Source organism: Excalfactoria chinensis, chromosome 2 (genome assembly GCF_039878825.1).
Source record: "Excalfactoria chinensis isolate bCotChi1 chromosome 2, bCotChi1.hap2, whole genome shotgun sequence".
NCBI lineage: Eukaryota > Metazoa > Chordata > Aves > Galliformes > Phasianidae > Excalfactoria > Excalfactoria chinensis.
In genome coordinates, this window is record NC_092826.1 from 122,168,189 (window position 1) to 122,187,084 (window position 18,896).

Sequence of the window (18,896 nt, forward strand, 5' to 3'; positions counted from 1 at the left end):
GTATCCAGAGAATTCGTTTACCTGGTGTCCACACTTCCTTATTTGTTTGAATATCATTTGTTTTTTCAGTGACATCTCCAAGATTAATGAAGGAATAGGGGAAAAAATAGCAATGTTCTTTCAAGCAGTGGCTACTTTTTTCACTGGATTTATAGTTGGTTTTACAAAAGGCTGGAAATTAACACTCGTGATCCTGGCGCTCAGCCCCGTTCTGGGATTCTCCTCAGCTCTCTGGGCAAAGGTAGGCAAAAAGTGGGAATTTTCTGAAAGACAGCAAGGCTGTAATTCCTACAGCCCTGCTTGGAATTTATAAGAAAAAATGGCTCCTAGTGAACTGTGACCTTATCTACATGCACAAGGCTGTAGATATGGGCTCGTGGAATGGTTATAGCTGAGGAAGTGCAATTCATCTGCCATGGTCACTGATTTGTTGCTGTAAAATTTATATAAACATAATGTATTCTTATATGAGAGGGTAAATAATCTGTACCTTCACCTTCTTCACTGAATTTTCATGACAACTACGCCAAAATAACCAAGTAATGACAGTTAAAATAAACAAATATACGAATGAGATAATATTGCACAACTGAGGTCATTTCAGGTACATTCTGGCATGGAATTGCAGTAAATTAGGTTTCTGTGATAAAGGTTGTCCATGGGCTCTGACGCTAAGGTGAGGAGGACATTGGTTTTGGGGTCAGCATATGGGCACATGCAGACACAGCCCAGCAGCCAGTACTCTGCGAAACCTGCTCCAGACATCTCTTTGCTATCTCTTCAGCTTCCAATAACTTAGTGAAAATATTACACAAGAAGTAAATAAAAACCACTCTGAGAGAGAAATGGACGTCTGCTTTTGTTTCTGCTTTTGGCTAGAACTTTGAAAGAGACGTCAGGGTGTTAAGTGGTACCTGGCTATTGAATTGCTGTGAGGCTGGGCAGCCTTGCCCTTAGGGCCTCCATGAAAATTGTCACTCCGTTTAAAATGTGCAATCTTTTATAAGTCTTTATAAATACAATAATGTAGAAAGGAAATCCAGTACAAAAAAAGATAAAGTACTCATGGCCCTCAGAACAAAGTTTGAGCACATTCTGTTTTTCTTCAAACAGGAAAGTTGAATTATTTTTTCTTCTACACAGATAATTTCCACATTCACCAACAAAGAGCTAACTGCGTACGCAAAAGCAGGAGCTGTGGCGGAGGAAGTTCTGGCAGCAATTCGAACTGTGGTAGCATTTGGAGGACAGAGAAAAGAAACTGAAAGGTGAGAGAAAGTTCCCTTTATTTGGCTGTCTTATAACGGTATCTAAAGAGGTTTTGTCTTTGCTGCTGACATTTTTATTTTCTCTTCCTTTTTTATCATTTTTAAAGAACCTCATAAGATAATGCAGAGATGGACTCCCTTTCCCTAGAAATATATGCTATTTCAGGCTTTGTATAATTATAGTGAGAGTTGTAAGCAAAAAAGGACAGACATGAGATGAAAAGGCAAGTGTAATGCAAAGGTCACAAACCAAGGGCATAAACCGAAGGCATGTATTTATTTATATGATCCCATGGAACATCACGTTTGCCTTCTTTTTGATCTTTTATCTAAAGATGACCATTGTGACCACCAAAGTTGGCAGAAGTTTTTCAAGTGCAAAGTTCAGTAACATTTGTGTAACCCACTGAAAACATAAACCCTGGCTTGCTTCTCCCATGTTCCAGCTATCACTGCTCCCTGATCAGGAAGCAAAAGGAAGCGCTTTGGGTGTCTGTTATCCAGTTCACCTCAGCATCTTTTCTCTGTTTCCCAGTGCTGCTCATCACCCTTACGCTTCTCATCAGCTCGTTTTCCTACTTGTCCTTAAACTACTTTCTGTCATGTAACCTTCCTTTCCACCCCTCATTTCCATCAGTGTAATACTATACTAGAGATTGTGATGGTGAAATGCTAAATCACTGCAAAGTGTTCTAAGACCATGACAGTGAGATGGATCTTTATAAACTGGAAATAAGCTCTGTCGATTCAGGCCATCTTGTTCTTGAGATTCCACATCTCAAATGCATCCTTGGGCTGATGGCTGCTAATGAGATAAATAGCAAGAGGAGTATGAGGAATAACACCTTGATGGTGCTGTATGTCTTCACTTAATGCTTCTGTACAACTTGTTAAGAGAGCTGAGAATAGGCCTTTTCATATCCTGCAAATCTTATATACGGCATATCAACTTACTAATTATACTAATTAGAACAAATGAAAAAAAGAAGTGAATGAGCTTGAACTAAATAAAAAATTAGAACTCCTTTAATTTTTTCAGTAATTCTTTCAAAAATGGACTTGCCAGCTATCACCACCAGGAGCACATGGGTCATGCCACTACTGCTAACATTTGATTCTTTAGTCCGTATATATGTTAGTCTTTCACAGTTACACATGTGACTGAATTATTCCCCCTGTCCATTTAAAAATCCAAGCACCATCCCAATAATCTCATTTATATGAGTTCTCCAAAGAGATACTGTCAGAAAATTATCCTATTTTCTCCATATCATGCTCTCTTTTCTTTATTACATACTTCTATGCTTACATAATTTTCCTTGTAACATAATGTTCTCTGGCATTTGCATAACTGCAAAATCACGAGTTTACAGCTATTTAGCATCTTACCACAGCTATTTGCACTCATCCAGGACTTGGTCCAGCTTTAACTGATCAGCTCAATCTGCCATAGCATGAAGGGCAGTCAGTACATTTTCCTCTATTCACAACACGATCTTTCTCAGGATTTGATAGTTGTTTAGTAAAATACTTTGTTTAGCATTGCTTTGGGGATTCTATGAGTATACACAATGAAAGAAAGAAGAGTAATTCCCTGCATGTTCTGCTTTTTTCCTGCTTTATCTTTCAGATATCAAAAAAATTTAGAAGATGCCAAACGAATGGGTATCCGTAAAGCAATTTCAGCCAATATTTCCATGGGTATTTCTTTCTTTTTGATATATGGATCCTATGCACTGGCCTTCTGGTATGGAACCACTTTGATACTCTCTGATGACTATACAATTGGAAAAGTCTTTACAGTAAGTATTTGCCAATAGCTGGACAACGTTATGAAAAGTACTGAACTGATTCTGTGTAAAAGTGTTTAAATGTTGAGTCTGGTTGATGTTAGCTATCCAAACTGCATTTTTCAATTTCTCAGCCCTGCTAACAAAGTAGATAAAAATACAGCTCTACATGCAACGGATATATTTCTCTAAGTTGATAGCAACATAAAAATCACTCACCACAAAGTGCCTTGTTAAAAGCCAGCCTGGATCAATAATAACTGATATCAGAGTGGACCTTTTTTGGAATATGACAATATGGCAGAAGTTTTAACCTCCAAGTTTAACAAGTTTAACTAACAAGTTTACATCTGTGCTATTCAGCAGCTCCCTCATAGTCAGGTACCAGGTGCTTTGAGGAGCACTTTGAGGAGCACTAATGCCCTGCAGAAACCAGCTGGTAGAGGGCCTTGCTCTCATACAAGCAACTAGAGAGCAGCGGTTGTTACTGGTCCTTGGAGGAGTCCATACTGTAACATCCTCTGGGACAATAGCAACTTACACTATAATGCAAGCTTGGATTATTACTTAAATCTGATTAAGATAAAATGTAAATAAGCTTTTATTGTCAACATCTGAAGTGAGTGGTATAGTTGCATGTGTTCAGAAAACAGAAAACAAAACAAAACAAAAAAAATGAACACAGAAAAGTTGAACTTGAAGTTGAAAAATTGCATCAGAAATTAGTCTGTGTGGCAAACAATTTTAGTTTCACAGATAGAATTCTCCAGACTCTTTAAGTATGTTCTCCTCTTCTTGCTTGTAGCACAATAGAGCGGATTACTACGTCTTTACCTGTTGGGTTGGATTATCCTTGCTTTTATGTTACACGAACGCAGACATTTATATGTTCTATTAAGAAGTAGTTGGCAGCTAGTTTTTGTTCAAGTGCCATTGGATACTTTCAATTATTGCTCTGAGGAAGAATCCCAGCCATTAGAAACTTGTTTTTTTTTTCCCTATGGACCAGCTGTGATAGAGGAAAAATTCAGACTTACCTTAAACATTTTTTTTTCCTATAAATGTTTACCTTTTGTTTAAATGACTGTCACTTGTTTAATTGTTTAATTCCCATTCTGATTCTAGACTTTCTCATGTCTCACAGCCCACATTAAACTGCTTGAAGCAATGATAGCTAATGTTCTCAGATAGATGAAGCTGTCTAAATAGATTTAAGAATTCCGGATGCATAGTTTATTAATCTTTTCTTTTTCTTTGTCTTTTTTTGTTTGTTTGTTTGTTTTTAGGTCTTTTTTTCTATATTAGTTGGAGCTTTTAGTGTTGGACAGGCTGCACCGAGTATGGAAGCATTTGCCAATGCAAGAGGAGCCGCTTATGCAATATTCAGTATTATAGACAATGTAAGTATCTTTGCCATGGATGTCATTTCCATCTGAAAATGACTGAACGTCAGACTTCACTTCTGAATAAAAAATTAGGAAGCCTGAAGAACTGTGCATACAATGTCATAGCATTTAAAAATTCTACCTAACAGAGTTGTGTATGTGGGACAAGTGTTTGAAATACTGGGATGTGTGCTTGTGAATGAGCAAGATGAGAACATCAACCAGTTATTGTTTTTCTTGGTAGTTCAGAAACTCAATGAAGAAATAGTAATTATATTCATGCCAACTCAAGTAACTACCTGAGATAACAGTGATGAGCACCATGACTGCAAATAAGTAATTTGAACTACAGTAGTTACTTACAGGACTTCTGGTTCATAGTGGAGTGGCTGGCAAGGACTGCAGACATTTTAGTACTGTCAGACCACACTGACAGCAGTGCTATTTTACAAGTAATTTGCCGAGCCACTGGCAGATTCACCAGTGACCTGGACTGATAACTTCATGAGTTGGTTAAGAAGCTATTTGCAGTCTGCTGCTTTGCAGTGAGGCTTTCTGTGTATGCCTTTGTGTATGGTAACATTAACTTCAGAGAGCCTGCATCATGCTAAAATGTTGTCAGGAATCTAATGTATGTTTTTCTTTCTTTTTTCTTTCTTTCTTCTTCTTTTTTTTTTTTTTTTTTTCCTTGCTGTGTTATCTCTCAGGAGCCTCAAATTGACAGTTCATCCAATGCTGGCCATAAACCAGACCATGTTAAGGGGAATTTGGAATTCCAAAATGTTTACTTCAGTTATCCTGCTAGGCCAGATACTAAGGTATTATGCATGGAACTTACACAGATTTCCTTTAAGATAATTATCTCTAGTATGAAAGAATTTGCATCCACTTTTTATCTTGCATGCTTATATATAAGTAAATACCATGAAGAGATTTTATGCTTCTCACTTCAGTGGAGGACAGCATTTGGCTGAAAGCTGAAATTGGTGAGATGTTTCCATTTGCATCTTCAGGTTTTGGACCAGGCTTTTAACTTTTATCTTATTCCCAGAGCAAGCTTCACTTTGAATACCTCACCCTACAATGAGTTTATTTCCATGAAAAACTTTTAAAACAAAGATTGAGGTCTCAGATATCTTGAGGAGCTTTTCAGCAGTTTTAGCATTACTGAAATAGAAGTGCGCTTGCTTTGCCTTATTCATCTGAAACAAGAAGAATCTTGGCAAGTGTGTTAAATGGAATATCAGTGCTCCCTTTTAAGTTTAGAACTTCCTCACATTGGCTTCCTTCTGGGTTACTCCTAATGAAATATTGTGAATGTGAATAATGCAAATATAAAGGTTTGATCAGTACAGCAGTCACTGATAGAACGAAAACATTGTGCCACAATAAGAGAAAAAAAAAAAAAATACAAAGAAAAAATGTTTAATAATGTATCAGTGGAATAGATTCAAAATGAAGAATACAGGGATGTCACTGCTCAATTCTGTAAATGTGAAGGATGTTTCACTGGAGTCTTCACAGTTTCTGCAAGTTTACACTGAGGTTTTACATGTTGTTTTGCTTTTGGCAACCTTTCCTATGTGCACAGATACTGAAGGGCTTGAATCTCAAGGTTAATTGTGGCCAGACAGTAGCTCTGGTTGGTGGCAGCGGCTGTGGGAAAAGTACAACTGTTCAGCTCATCCAGAGGTTTTACGACCCCAAGGAGGGCACGGTAAGACCCCTTTCAAGTCAGCAGACTGCTCTGTGTGTCCCAGCTGTTGGAAATCAGCTTCTGGTCTCATTGCCATTGTTCAAGTGACACAGACAAGTCTCCTCTAAAAAAGACAGGAGTTGGGCTGGAGAGGGAGTTCTGAACAAAAGCACTTAGTAAATGGTGCTCGTCTGCTTCCCCTGCTTTAGATTACCATCGATGGGCAGGATCTTAAGAGCCTGAATGTGAGATACCTGCGGGAGATTATTGGTGTGGTGAACCAGGAGCCCGTGCTGTTTGCTACAACTATTGCAGAAAATATCCGTTATGGCCGTGAGGATGTCACCATGGAAGAAATTGAAAAAGCTACCAAGGAAGCTAATGCTTATGACTTCATCATGAAGCTCCCCAAGGTAAGCAAGCCAGCCGTCCTGCCGGAATAATTGCTCTTCAACCTACTCACTTAGCAATGAGTTTCTCAGAAGGGCATCTCCTGAACAGAGGAACCTCTTCCTGGAGCTGTGAATATGCAGAGCTGTGCAGAGCTTCCTCACAACTTTTGAGAATAATCTTGTTTTGAACCTATTAAATGATGGCTGGATGAGCATTTAGGAAACTGTGAGAGTTGTAGGGACACAAACAGGCAGGTATATTTAAGCGGATGCTTAGCATGCAGTATTTTAGAGGAAGGAGATGATGCTGCTGGGGCTGCTGACACAGATACGCCTTGTCTGTACATTGCCTTTCTTTGGTGAAAGAGCCGTGCCACTGAGTGTGGTGGTGGAAATGTTGTCTTGCAGAAGTTTGAAACTGTGGTTGGAGAAAGAGGGGCACAGATGAGTGGAGGGCAGAAGCAGCGAATAGCAATTGCCCGAGCTCTGGTTCGCAATCCTAAAATTCTTCTGCTTGATGAGGCAACGTCAGCTTTGGACACTGAGAGTGAATCCGTTGTGCAGGCGGCGCTGGACAAGGTCAGTATTGCTCATTTATTTAAAGAGTTGCAAGAAATTGTTATTCCTAAAAAGCGGTTTAAAATAAACCTGAACTTGCAAATATTCTCTGCTTTTTCAAAGATTTGGAAGCACTTTGTGAGTGCCCATTGAATTAAGTTAATGTTATTAGGAGCCAGACTGAACTTCTGCAGGCTTTCTCAAACAAGCTTCAGTCTCTGGAAATGCTCAACGCGGACTACTATTCCCAAGCTGGAATTCATATGGGCTATGTTCTTATTGGTGGTATTAGGTATTTCAAAACCTGCTTGGTTGGGTTTACAAGAGTGGTAGCTATATGTTGAAGGCTGTCTAGACATACCTTTTAAAATACCTAGAGATCTGAAAAAATTGCCAATCCTTTATTTCTTGTCCGCTCTAAACCATCATGTGAACTCTTCACAAAGTGGTTCCACCTATTCCTCAGGCTGAATCAGTCACATATCAATCACTTTCTTTTTTTTTAAACTCCGCTTCTCTCTCTCATTCTACATCTCTGCTTATCATCCTCTGGGCAAATAAATTATCAACGCTGCATAAGAAGTTCCAATACTGACCACAGTTTATTTCTGGACAGTTTCTTCAGAAAGCATTTCATCTCCATATGCACTTTTGCCTCTATAGAAGTACCTTGCTTTACCCGCTCTACATGGTCATGTCTGGGAGAATCAGACAACAGAATCCAAGTTCTCATCTATAAAAATATTTTAGTCTTGATAATTTCTATTTGAACACCAAACTGCCACCAGCTGCAGAGACTGAGGCTCTGTCTACCTGCCCTAGTTTCTGATAATTCACTCTGCTCTTTGAAGCTATCCTATCTGGCATGCTCAGGGATCTTTCCCACAAACCATGCTCTATAAAGTGAATCCCAGAGACAGTAGGGCAAAGAACTGCTGATTAAAACACATTTGATGGGATACCAACTGATTGCTGCAATGTAAAACTTATACAGCTAGTTTAAACAAGTTACATAGCCTCTAACCTGTCCAACCTATCTTTAAAAAGTCATATGATGAGATGACTCTCCCTGTTGATTTGTCTGGCAGAACACACCGGAAAAGCTTGCCCAGACTAGACTAGCTCTGAAATTGCTAATGTTAAGCAACAGGAAGCCAAGTTGTGTGCCCAGTGTGTACTTGTCCTCCTGTTACCTACTTTCTGTCTCTCTCTCTCTCTCTCTGTCTCTCTTTGCTGAACACGTACCTCTATAAAAGGTTTACATCAGACGTAGAATAGATCACTTTTCCCTGCAGTCTTTACCAAGTCTCTGCTGCATCTCCTTTTACCATTTACATGGATGGAGCATTCTGCTTTTAAGGATTAAAGTCAGTAGTTTGATTTTCTTCTACATTTTGATGTGATTTTACCCTTTTAAGACTGTCTTAGTAAAACAAACCTTTCAGGCTACCAAGAAAAAGCATACCATTTGTTATAGAATGGTTTAAATTGGTGTAATTTGCAGTTCTTAGATCTTGTAACAATATTAAGATGTCAGATTTAGGTTGAAATTCTGTTAAGACTATTCCACCCATAACAGCTTTCACTGAATTATATGAAGACTGGATTAACTCACTGAGTTATTAGATATTAATACCAATTTATTTCAGAGCACACTGTCAGAGCGTGCTGGAAAACTATCTTTGTCACGTCTAACTAGATATTTATGGGATTATTTTATTATTAATTAATGATCAAAAAGATGTAAAAGCCACATGGTAATAGAAGTATGATTTGAAGTGCAATGTTAGATTAGTATTTCCAACTAAGCGAACATGCAGTTTACAGAATCACAGAATTGTTTGTGTTGAAAGGGACCTTTAATGATCATCTGGTCCAACTCCCCTGCAACGAGCAAGGACACTTACAGCTAAATCATGTTGCCCAGAGCCCTGTGTAGCCTGACCTTGACTGTCTCCAGGGATGGGGCATCCCCCACCTCTCTGGGCAACCTATTCCAAGAGCAATTAAAATTACTTTGCAAGTGACAAATTTGTAATACTTGTAAAATGCTATGAAATATAATTGTTACTAACATGCTAAGTGGTTGTCTTCCTAATCTGGAAGAATATTGAATAAGCAATTAAAAAAAAAAATAAATTGATATTAATGTTTAAAAGATTAGAAAGTAATAGTCCAGCAGGTAAAACCAGAGTACTTCAATTTATATTAAGTATGTTTTTATATTAAGCATGTTTTGCAGCATTTCATTTGTTACATTTTTTTGCTTTAGATTTCCTCGTAATTGAAAAGTAGTCTGAAATTCAATATTTCTTAATTGAAAATTCTGATCTTTATTAGAACACCATTTCCATGGCAAGTTCTTGTCGGTTAAAATATTTTGTTTAGCCTTGATATGAAATGAGGGAATATTAAATGTACCTGACAGTGCTAATGTGGAGCCATCATCATCATGTCTGCAGATCAGGAAGGGCCGCACTATACTTGTTATCGCTCATCGTTTGTCAACAGTTCGAAATGCAGATCTTATAGCTGCATTTGAAAATGGCGTCATCACGGAACAAGGGACTCATGATGAACTAATGGAACGGAGGGGAGTTTACTACAAACTTGTTAATATGCAGGTAGCTTTTTCATTATTTCTTTCCATAGCTTTCATTCTGTTGTGTGCTGCTGAACTGCTCCCAAAAGTACCTCCAACATTGCATTGTTTTCTCAGTAGAAAAACTAGGGAAAACCTTTTCCTGAGGAGTAATGAACTTCATAAGGAGAAAAAGAAGTAAAGGTAAAATGTGAAAGTTTAATTCAAAACTCTGAATTACAGTAATTATGAAAAGTTTTTAAAAGGTATGACATTAAAAACGAAGTATGTGAGAAAGATAAAATGAAGATTGTGGCAACAAAAGCTAAGTTCTGGAGCTGATAGCTTTTCAGATTCATTTTCCAGCCTATAGAATCATGAAATGACTCAGGCTAATGGATCTTGGTATCTTGTCTAATCCAACTCCAGAACACAGGGAGGAATCTGAGGACCAAGGTTGCCAGGGCCATGTCCTGTTGGATTTGGAATGCTTCCAAGGATGGGGACTCCACACCCTCTGCAAGCCACTCTTACTGTGTCTCATTACCTTCATTGTGAAAATGCAAACTCTTACACAAGTACTTTCCCAAATCACTAGAATTATAGTGACTCAGGCTCCTGCTGTTTTGTCATTCAGACATGTCTATTCAGAATATTTTTGTTTTCTCTTTTGTTTTGTCTTCTGAACATCTCATTTTCTATGAGGTCTTAACTTTGAAATAGCTTGTAGTCTTCATGTCTGTTTCATCATGCTGAAGATTCTTCTCTTATTGACCTTATGAATCACAGAATCATAGAATGGCCTGGGTTGAGAGGGACCACAATGATCATATAGTTACAACTCCCCCTGCTATGTGCAAGGTCACCAACCACCAGACCAGGCTGCCCAGAGCCACATCCAGCCTGGCCTTGAATGCCTCCAGGGTTGGGGCATCCACAACCTCCTTGGGCAACCTGTTACAGTGTGTCACCACCCTCTGTGTGAAAAACTTCCTCCTAATATTTAACCTAAATCTCCCCAGTCTCAGCTTAAAACCATTTTTCCTATCACTATCAGCCCACGTAAACAGTTGTTCCCCCTCCTGTTTATATGCTCCATTCAAGTATTCAAAGGCCACACTGATGTCTCCCCAGAGCCTTCTCCCAGCTCAACAAGCCCAGTTCCCTCAACCTTTCTTCATAGGAGAGGTGCTCCAGCCCTCTGATCATCTTAGTGTCCCTCTGTTGGATTCATTCCAAGAGCTCCACATCTTTCTTGTGTGGAGGGCCCCAGACCTGGACACAGTATTCCAAAAGGGGTCTCACAAGAGCTGAGTAGAGAGGAACAATCACCTCCCTCTTCCTGCTGGCCACCCATTTTTTAATGGAGCCCAGAACGCAGTTGGCCTTCCAGGCTGCAAGACTGACTCATGTCCAGAAGCTGACCCGTGTCCAGCTTCTCATCCACCAGGCCCCCCAACTCCTTCTCTGCAGGGCTACTCTCAAGGAGTTCTTCCCCCAGCCTATATAAATACCTGGGATTGCCCCAGTTATGCGTTGCCAGAACAGTTTAACTCGACAACAAATGAGAAAAAATTTCTGACTAATTCTTTTTTCTCCTTTTAAGTGTTAGCACAATGACGTTTTTTCCACTGAGTATAGGGAGGATTTAATGAAACTTCAGTATTTGCTTGTGGTTTTGTAAAATTGCACAGTTCCTACCAATCTTCTATTACCTAACAGAAAACTGTTGTTGTTTTTATTTAGAACTGATCATCATTTGAATGTACAGGATAAAATGGCCATAAATGATTTTTAGCTTTGTACTGTGTTTCATTTCAGACATCAGAAACTGAAGATCAGTTGCAGGAAGAAGTAGGTGTCTCAGAAGAGGCACTGAATGCATCAGTACTGACTGGACAGAAAAGACAGTCTACTCGTAAAAGCATAAAAAGGTTCAGAATACAGAATGATGAGCTTGATGTAAAAGCTGATCAGCTTGTGAGTGTCTGTGTATTCTTACCTGCATATGTTTTCTGTAACTAATGGGACAAGAAAGAAACATGATTCCATACAACAGGGAGTGACTTTTAACACAATCTTTTAAAAACCACAACCTACCAACCTGCCTATCTGGCTAAGGACTGATCAAATGACAGAGGGGTTCTTCTCTGCAAGAAAGGTTTTATGGAAACACTCTTTTCCCCTGAAACTAAAATCTATTCTATTGTGATACTAAAGCAGTTTAATTGAACAATATTATGAAACAAATATATTTTAGTCTAAAATGTAATATGCATTAGCAAATAAGTTATTGACAATGAAGATACAGTTATCATTTTGGCAAATGAAACTACAAGACATTATTTTCAGCAGCAAGGAGCAATTTATACAGCATTCAGTACCATCAAATGGAAAAAGTGGTCTAAGTTCCCAATTTCTTTTTCAGAGTGGTCTTGCAAAGGATTCATTCATTAACCTTTTTCTGCTTTTTATGTCATTATATTGGTTACTGAGTAACAGAATTGCTGCAGTTAATTAACTTTTAAAGATCAAATAGTTTGGATTTTCCCTACATAGGATATGAGATAGACAGCAGATCAGAAGTATTGAGCATAACCCTCATTTCTCTCCATTGATGTATTATGTTTGTTCTGATGGAATCTTTTTATTCTAGGATAACAACATACCTCCATCTTCATTTTTTAAAATTATGAAATTGAATAAAACCGAATGGCCTTACTTTGTTGTTGGAACTTTATGTGCAATTATTAATGGGGCCTTACAGCCCATATTTTCAGTCATGATTTCAGATGTTATAGGGGTAAGTATAAAATAAAGAAGTAAGAACTTTATCCGCTGTATCTTTCATTGTTGTTTATTGTTTTTATAAGCCTGGAATTGGTTTAGCACAATCAAATCAAATGCTGTGTTTTTCCATTTGCCTGCAAAGGTGAGGGGTGGGTGAAGGTCCACACTGTGGAGAATGCTGAATTCTGCTCAGAGTCTCACAGAACAATGAGATATCTCTGTTGTATTTGAGCAGATCAGCTCACCAACGCTGAGGTGAGGAGAGGTTCTCCTGTGATCTCTCTGAAGCTGCTTCATCCTCATTACCTTCAAAGAAGGCGCTCTCATTGGTCCCATTAAAAGAGCAGTGCAGGCATTGAAGGTGATCCTAATGCCAACCTGTGCCCACCATAGCATTTCACAGAATCATAGAATCACCAAGGTTGGAAAAGACCTAAAAGATCATCCAGTCCAACTGTTCACCTATTACCAATAGCTCCCACTAAACCATGTCCCTCAACATTTAGGAGGTACAGTGTGAATAAAAGCAATGCAAAAGCAACAGGATGGAACGGATGTAAGGTAGACTTTCTATGATAGACCTGTAAACCTAAAATTATGCCGTTAGAAAATGAAATTATATTGTTAAACACAGGGCAGTTTATTTGCACTGGTGGGAATTTTTGAGCGTTTTCTGTTCAAACACATAATTTTGTTGGAAACATATCGTTGATACAGTGCAGGATATTATTATTGATTTAGCAGTGAAGGACAGAGTGAAAGTGAGTGGAAGGCCACAAGCATATGTGTTTTATGTGCAGTTTTATATATGCCACTCACTCACATTTGATGACCATGTTTAAGTTTTGACTGTTTTCAGATGACGTTCTCAATCTTCTTTTCTCATATTTTTAACAGTTTCACTGCAAAGTAAGAAAAAGAATGAAAACACAGGAAACATCTGTCTTTACTAGAATATTTTTACAGCCAGTTTAGCTGTAGTACATAACATACTGAAATGACCCACTGTCATGGTTTTGTAGATTTTTCTTTTTGTACTTGAATGTGAGGTGCTACCTTCCAAAGAACTGTGAGAAAAGTGTTATAGCGGTGTTGTACTTTAGCTTTCAATGCATGTTTTAAAACATCCCTGCAAAAAGGGCAGCATGTTGTGCAGTCGTGGTGTTTCAGTTGTTGTTCCCATTGGACAATGGGCTGAAAATATCATACTGGGGGACAGAGGAGGATAGCCATTAATTTACTCTTAAAGGTTTTAATAATGTTTAGAAGTGTGATAGGACTTACTAAATATGTGTATTAGATTTGATTTTTTGCTTTGGCCAAGGTATAAGACATGGCGAATCAGAGTCACTTTGAGCTAACAGCATCCTCAAAGAGCTCTATAAAAGAACTGGAGAACTTGGAGATCTCAATTTTTATAAAACAGAATTTGTTTTATCCAAACCTGGGAGCATTATCTTTATTGCTCTGCAAACATGATAAAACCAAAACTGTACGATCTTGTGTCACAAACTGAATATTTTACCATGTATAAAGTTGTAAGGACAGTTTGAGCATACTACGCCTTTAACGTTCATTTACTCACTGGTGAGATAAATAAGCACATGGAAGCTGTAAATGGAAAACTGTTTCTCTGATCAAGAAAACTGTCCATACAATGCATGCTGTATTTCTATTTTTTAAAATCCTTTTATCAAATATAAAGCAAACACTAGAAATCTCTTTATCCATATAGAAAAAAACGATGGTTTTGTAAAAACCATTCTTCTCTCTTACTAATTAGTCATTAATATGTAGTAATCTTCAGCTACTGACAACAGAAACGTTCTTTTAATGTCTTAAGATATGCCTCAGCTTTTTGCAGGTGTAAATTCCAATAATAATTTATGGACATGGGTCTTTTTCACTGTCATGTTACTGATTTATCTTGTCAAAAATACAAGAACACATACAATCACTTCAGATCTGTGATCTTCAAAGGAAAATATCTTAGCTCATTAATAAATTGATTTGTTTTTCCTTTAAGTATATGTAAGAATACAGCATGCATGTGAAAACAACAAGAGAAACTATTGCCAGTGAACTTAATAAATACAATTCAATTTCCAAAATTTTCTCTTATAGATGTTTGTGGAAAAAGGAAAGGCTGCTATCAGAGAGACAAATAGCACGTACGCATTGATCTTCTTAGGTTTTGGATTAATTTCTTTTGTCACATTTTTTCTTCAGGTAAGTGTTATATACCATAATTATTCACGGTATTTCATGTGTTGTATCACAACTGTGTTAAGCTTTTCGTGCCTTGGCATCGAGCAGTACATGAGAAAAATGGTGATGAACTACCAGGTGTTCAAAAGGTTGTAAGAGGTTTTAAATGTATTCTGTGGTATAGCCTGATCTCTGTCTCCCCAGCAAAGGAAATTTTGTCTGTGAGGCCTACCTCTAGCATAGGCTTTGGAGGAAAACAGAGAGTATAGAGAGTACTGGTAATACAGGTAGCAATTTGGCAGCAGATGTAGGGCAGCATTTCTGTCTTGGGTAAATGTTTGCTTCATCACCTGCCCCACGCTCTGTGCAGCAGTGCTGTAAGCATCTGCGCTGGTTGTGCCCCATGTGTAGCTACATGAGCTGCACTCAACCCCTTGAACTTCTGAGAAAACTTGCACCAAAGACTCTGGGAGAAACCACACCATCTGCTTAGTGTAAGATTATTTACAGCTCTGCACCATGAAAGTTAAATAATACTTCATATTGCCTTTTTAGAAGTGCATCCTTCCATTGTAGAGAATCAAATCCTTCTGACTGTATTTTCTGAAACAAAGTCTGAATTCATACTAGCACACCATTTGTCCATCAGTACGTGTGCTTACCAGTGCCTGGAACTACATGTGTTATGGGAAAACTGCCATGTTCATAGATAAATCAAGTCATCTGTCATGTGAACTGATGGATATCTCAATTTACATGCACAAATCCCTTTAGCTGTTGCTCAACTACTTTGTCAATCTTGCTTAAAGATCTATACAAGTCTGAACACCATCTTCCCTCTTTCTACCCCAGTGCCCTTGAGGCACTTCTCCTCCCTTCAAGCAGAACCAAACTCAAAATTCCTACATCTCTGGTGCACTGGGAAAAATAAAAAAAGGTGGAGTAGCTGTTATGTTTTTTTTGCTGTAAAATGTGCCTTCCCATCTCACCCCAATATGGTCTGATCCTGCATGGCCCTGGCCCAGGATGGACAGGTTTGCCAGCACAACTCATTGCACACAGAGTTGTGCTGTGGTCAGTGAGTGTGTCTCTGCAGGCTCAGAGCTCTCCCATAGAAGATAACCAGTAGCACTACAGCTTTTTGACTGTAAGATCTTAGAGAGCAGCAAAACCCCTGGTATTTGTGCAGTGCCTAAAATAACTGTAGGGTGTTACTGCTTCAGTTTGAGATCAGGTGTGATTAAGTATTTCTGCAATTAAATCATTGATTACTGGGGCTTGAAAACTGTTATGTGATATATGCTTAAAAGAAACGCCTAATTACATTCTGTACCCTCGCAGGTTCCAAATGTATGCTTTAAAATTCTATGATCACCTCTGCTGTAGTTAGAATACATTCTATGTAGTTATATTCTTCTTCATGCTGTGTGCAGACGGTTGATTTACTGTCTGAGAAAGACAAAAACTGTAATTAGGTAATGTTTTAAAAAAGACTCTCTCGTGCAGGGTTTCACATTTGGCAAAGCTGGAGAAATCCTCACAATGAGGCTTCGATCCATGGCATTTACAGCGATTCTGAGACAGGTAAATGTACATTGCTAGGCATAATATATTTCGCTTTCAAAGCTTTAGAAAAGCTTATTTGTTTACGTGCCAAAACCATGTATTTAAGTAGACATGCAGAGATCATATCTGTAAAGATTTCACAACCATCTTTTTTTACATTCAGTTTAGAAACTGACTGGATTATATCTTCAGAACAGGTCCAAGTAGATAGTTTTTAATTGACATGACTGAGTAGGGAAGGCCACCTTAAAACCAGTGTAAGAAAGCTCAATTTGATGGTAGTTTTTATTTAGCATATTCAATATAATCAAAACCACCTTGGACTGAGGACCAGGGAAAGTAGGCTGTACTTCAAGACGCCAAATTTGAAACTCAGATCTGCCTTCAGACCTGCTACCGGGTAGGATCTGCAAATAACACTACTGAGGGCCATAGGACCTGGATATCTCATTAGCTGCACTCACTGCACCGGGGGCTACTCCTGCATGGCAGTCACAGAGCCACTGATGGTCACGGCAGTGGGCAGAGGTAGAAAGAGGTCTCTGCTGTCAGTGCAAATACATTCAGTAGCAGAATGAAACTCTTAATAATAACCAGCCTGAAATCTAAGCATGGCAGTCTCTAGTAGTTCAGCAGTCGGTGTGGTGGCAAGGCTTTGTGCTGATGGGCAGTTTGGCACCAGCACATGGCTTTCCCGCTTCCCTTCCCCAAAAAGACGGAGAGAAAAAAGTACAATGATAAAGGTTCATGGGCTGAGATGAGGACAGGGAGGTACCTCATTAGTTACTGACACAGGAAAAACAGACCTGGCATAAGGAGATTAACATAATTTATTGCCTATTACTAACAGAACAGAACACTGAGAAACTATAAGCAAACTGAAATCCCCTTCCCCCCATCCACTCATTTCTATCTCCTGTTCCCAAGCAGTGCAGGGAAATGGGCCTGTAGTCAGTCTGGTGCTTCATCTCTGCCACTCCCTCAGGTCACCCACTGCCCCTTTTCCGTGTGGGGTCACTCCCATGCAGTGTCACCCTTCCCAAACTGATCCTGCATGGGCTTCCCACAGGCTGCAGTACTTGAGGCTATGAAACAGAAAAAATACATATTTTTTGTTTGTAGTCTTTGCAGATGTCTGTTACACGTCCAAATAATTTTCCTCCAGATGGCAGTTTCCTTGGTATTCCTGTTTAGTGAACATCTGATCATAAAAAACATACATTACATTCACAAGCAAAGATATCTCGTAAAAACCTGTGTTTGTTATGAAATAATGTGGTAATATTTATGTTCTTGCAAAAAGCATATACAGATTGTTAGCTTAGCTTTGAGTTTGGAGATCCTGCAACTTTACTAAGCCTTTAGGTCTACTGAATTTATAGCTGCACCTAAAGTACTAGAACAACCCATCGTATGTGTCATCCAGTCATAAGCCAAAGTGATTAAGTTATCTTAAGTAGCCTAATTAGGTGATGTAGAGACTTAATTTTTTTTAAGATCATAATAAGTGCATTTCATATCACAGGAGATCAGCTGGTTTGATGAGCCTAAAAATAGCACTGGAGAATTAATTGCAAGACTTGCTAATGATGCATCACAAGTGAAAGGAGTAAGTAACGCACTGTCATTTTTCATACCTGATTTAGCACAGGGTAAGTTACAGACTGGCTAAATTGGTAGAAATGCTGCTCACTGTTCTCTGGAAACTCTTATTTATTGAAAAAGTGTTTGGGATATTTTGGGCAATTGTCTAGCTGTGGTGTCACTGTTCATTACAGGGATGTTGGGCTGGACGGCCCTCAGAGGTCCCTTCCCACTCTAAGGATTCTGTGATTTTATGTTTTGGTGTCACACAAATATCTAATACCATAGCAGTTGTTAAGGTAGATAGATAGATATCTTTGCAGTATGATGGTGTGGTAAAGATTTAGTTCATACTGGTGATCGGTCCTCTTAATAAATGAGTCATCCAAGGCATTCATTGTTTATTTGTCCAACCTGTTTAGATGTTTAAACAGCATCACGTTTCCATACTAAATGCCTAGATCAACAAAATGCATAAAAATACACATCTAAATGAGGACTGTTGTCATTGCATCACTGTGTGTTGTTCAAGTTGAAAGTTTAGAAAGTGATCATTTCAGACTTGATGTACAAAAGGGATGAGAGTTATGAAATGTCATCGTTTTTTCTTGAGCAAAACGTGAAAATGGGGGCTGTAAGTCTGAGTGAAGAGACAGAAACAGGAGCAAGAGTGGGACAGAGGACTTGTGGGAACGATCTATATACTTGAATGGTTTCCAAACAGATAAATCATTCAATTTTGCAATCTATTTGAAAACAAAATAAGTACTTTCAGATGCCTTCTGTTAAATAAATCACAATTACCTAACTGATAAATATGTGTTTCAAAATAAAGCCACTGTAATAAAGATTTTGTTCTTTTTCAGGCTACAGGTTCCAGACTGGCATTAGTTGCCCAAAACATAGCTAATCTTGGGACTGGGATTGTTTTGTCACTGATCTATGGCTGGCAGTTGACTCTTCTGCTTTTAGCCATTGTGCCAATTATTGCTATTACAGGAATGATTCAAATGAAGATGCTTGCTGGACATGCAAAAAAAGATAAAAAGGAACTAGAAACCTTAGGAAAGGTGGGTTC

The 18,896-nt window shown here is 38.5% G+C and overlaps 1 protein-coding gene across 1 annotated transcript in view; it reads left to right on the forward strand.

Moving 5' to 3' along the window:
* Positions 1-18,896, forward strand: part of LOC140249194 (phosphatidylcholine translocator ABCB4-like) — a 33,202-nt gene that overhangs the window by 7,219 nt on the left and 7,087 nt on the right. Inside the window, exons 6-20 of the mRNA XM_072330574.1 lie at positions 70-241; positions 1,144-1,268; positions 2,899-3,070; positions 4,345-4,458; positions 5,151-5,261; positions 6,035-6,160; positions 6,349-6,552; positions 6,940-7,110; positions 9,552-9,713; positions 11,492-11,650; positions 12,327-12,473; positions 14,585-14,689; positions 16,175-16,252; positions 17,760-17,843; positions 18,685-18,888. Coding sequence (XP_072186675.1) covers positions 70-241; positions 1,144-1,268; positions 2,899-3,070; positions 4,345-4,458; positions 5,151-5,261; positions 6,035-6,160; positions 6,349-6,552; positions 6,940-7,110; positions 9,552-9,713; positions 11,492-11,650; positions 12,327-12,473; positions 14,585-14,689; positions 16,175-16,252; positions 17,760-17,843; positions 18,685-18,888 — 2,134 coding nt within the window. The remainder of the gene's footprint in view (positions 1-69; positions 242-1,143; positions 1,269-2,898; positions 3,071-4,344; positions 4,459-5,150; positions 5,262-6,034; positions 6,161-6,348; positions 6,553-6,939; positions 7,111-9,551; positions 9,714-11,491; positions 11,651-12,326; positions 12,474-14,584; positions 14,690-16,174; positions 16,253-17,759; positions 17,844-18,684; positions 18,889-18,896) is intronic.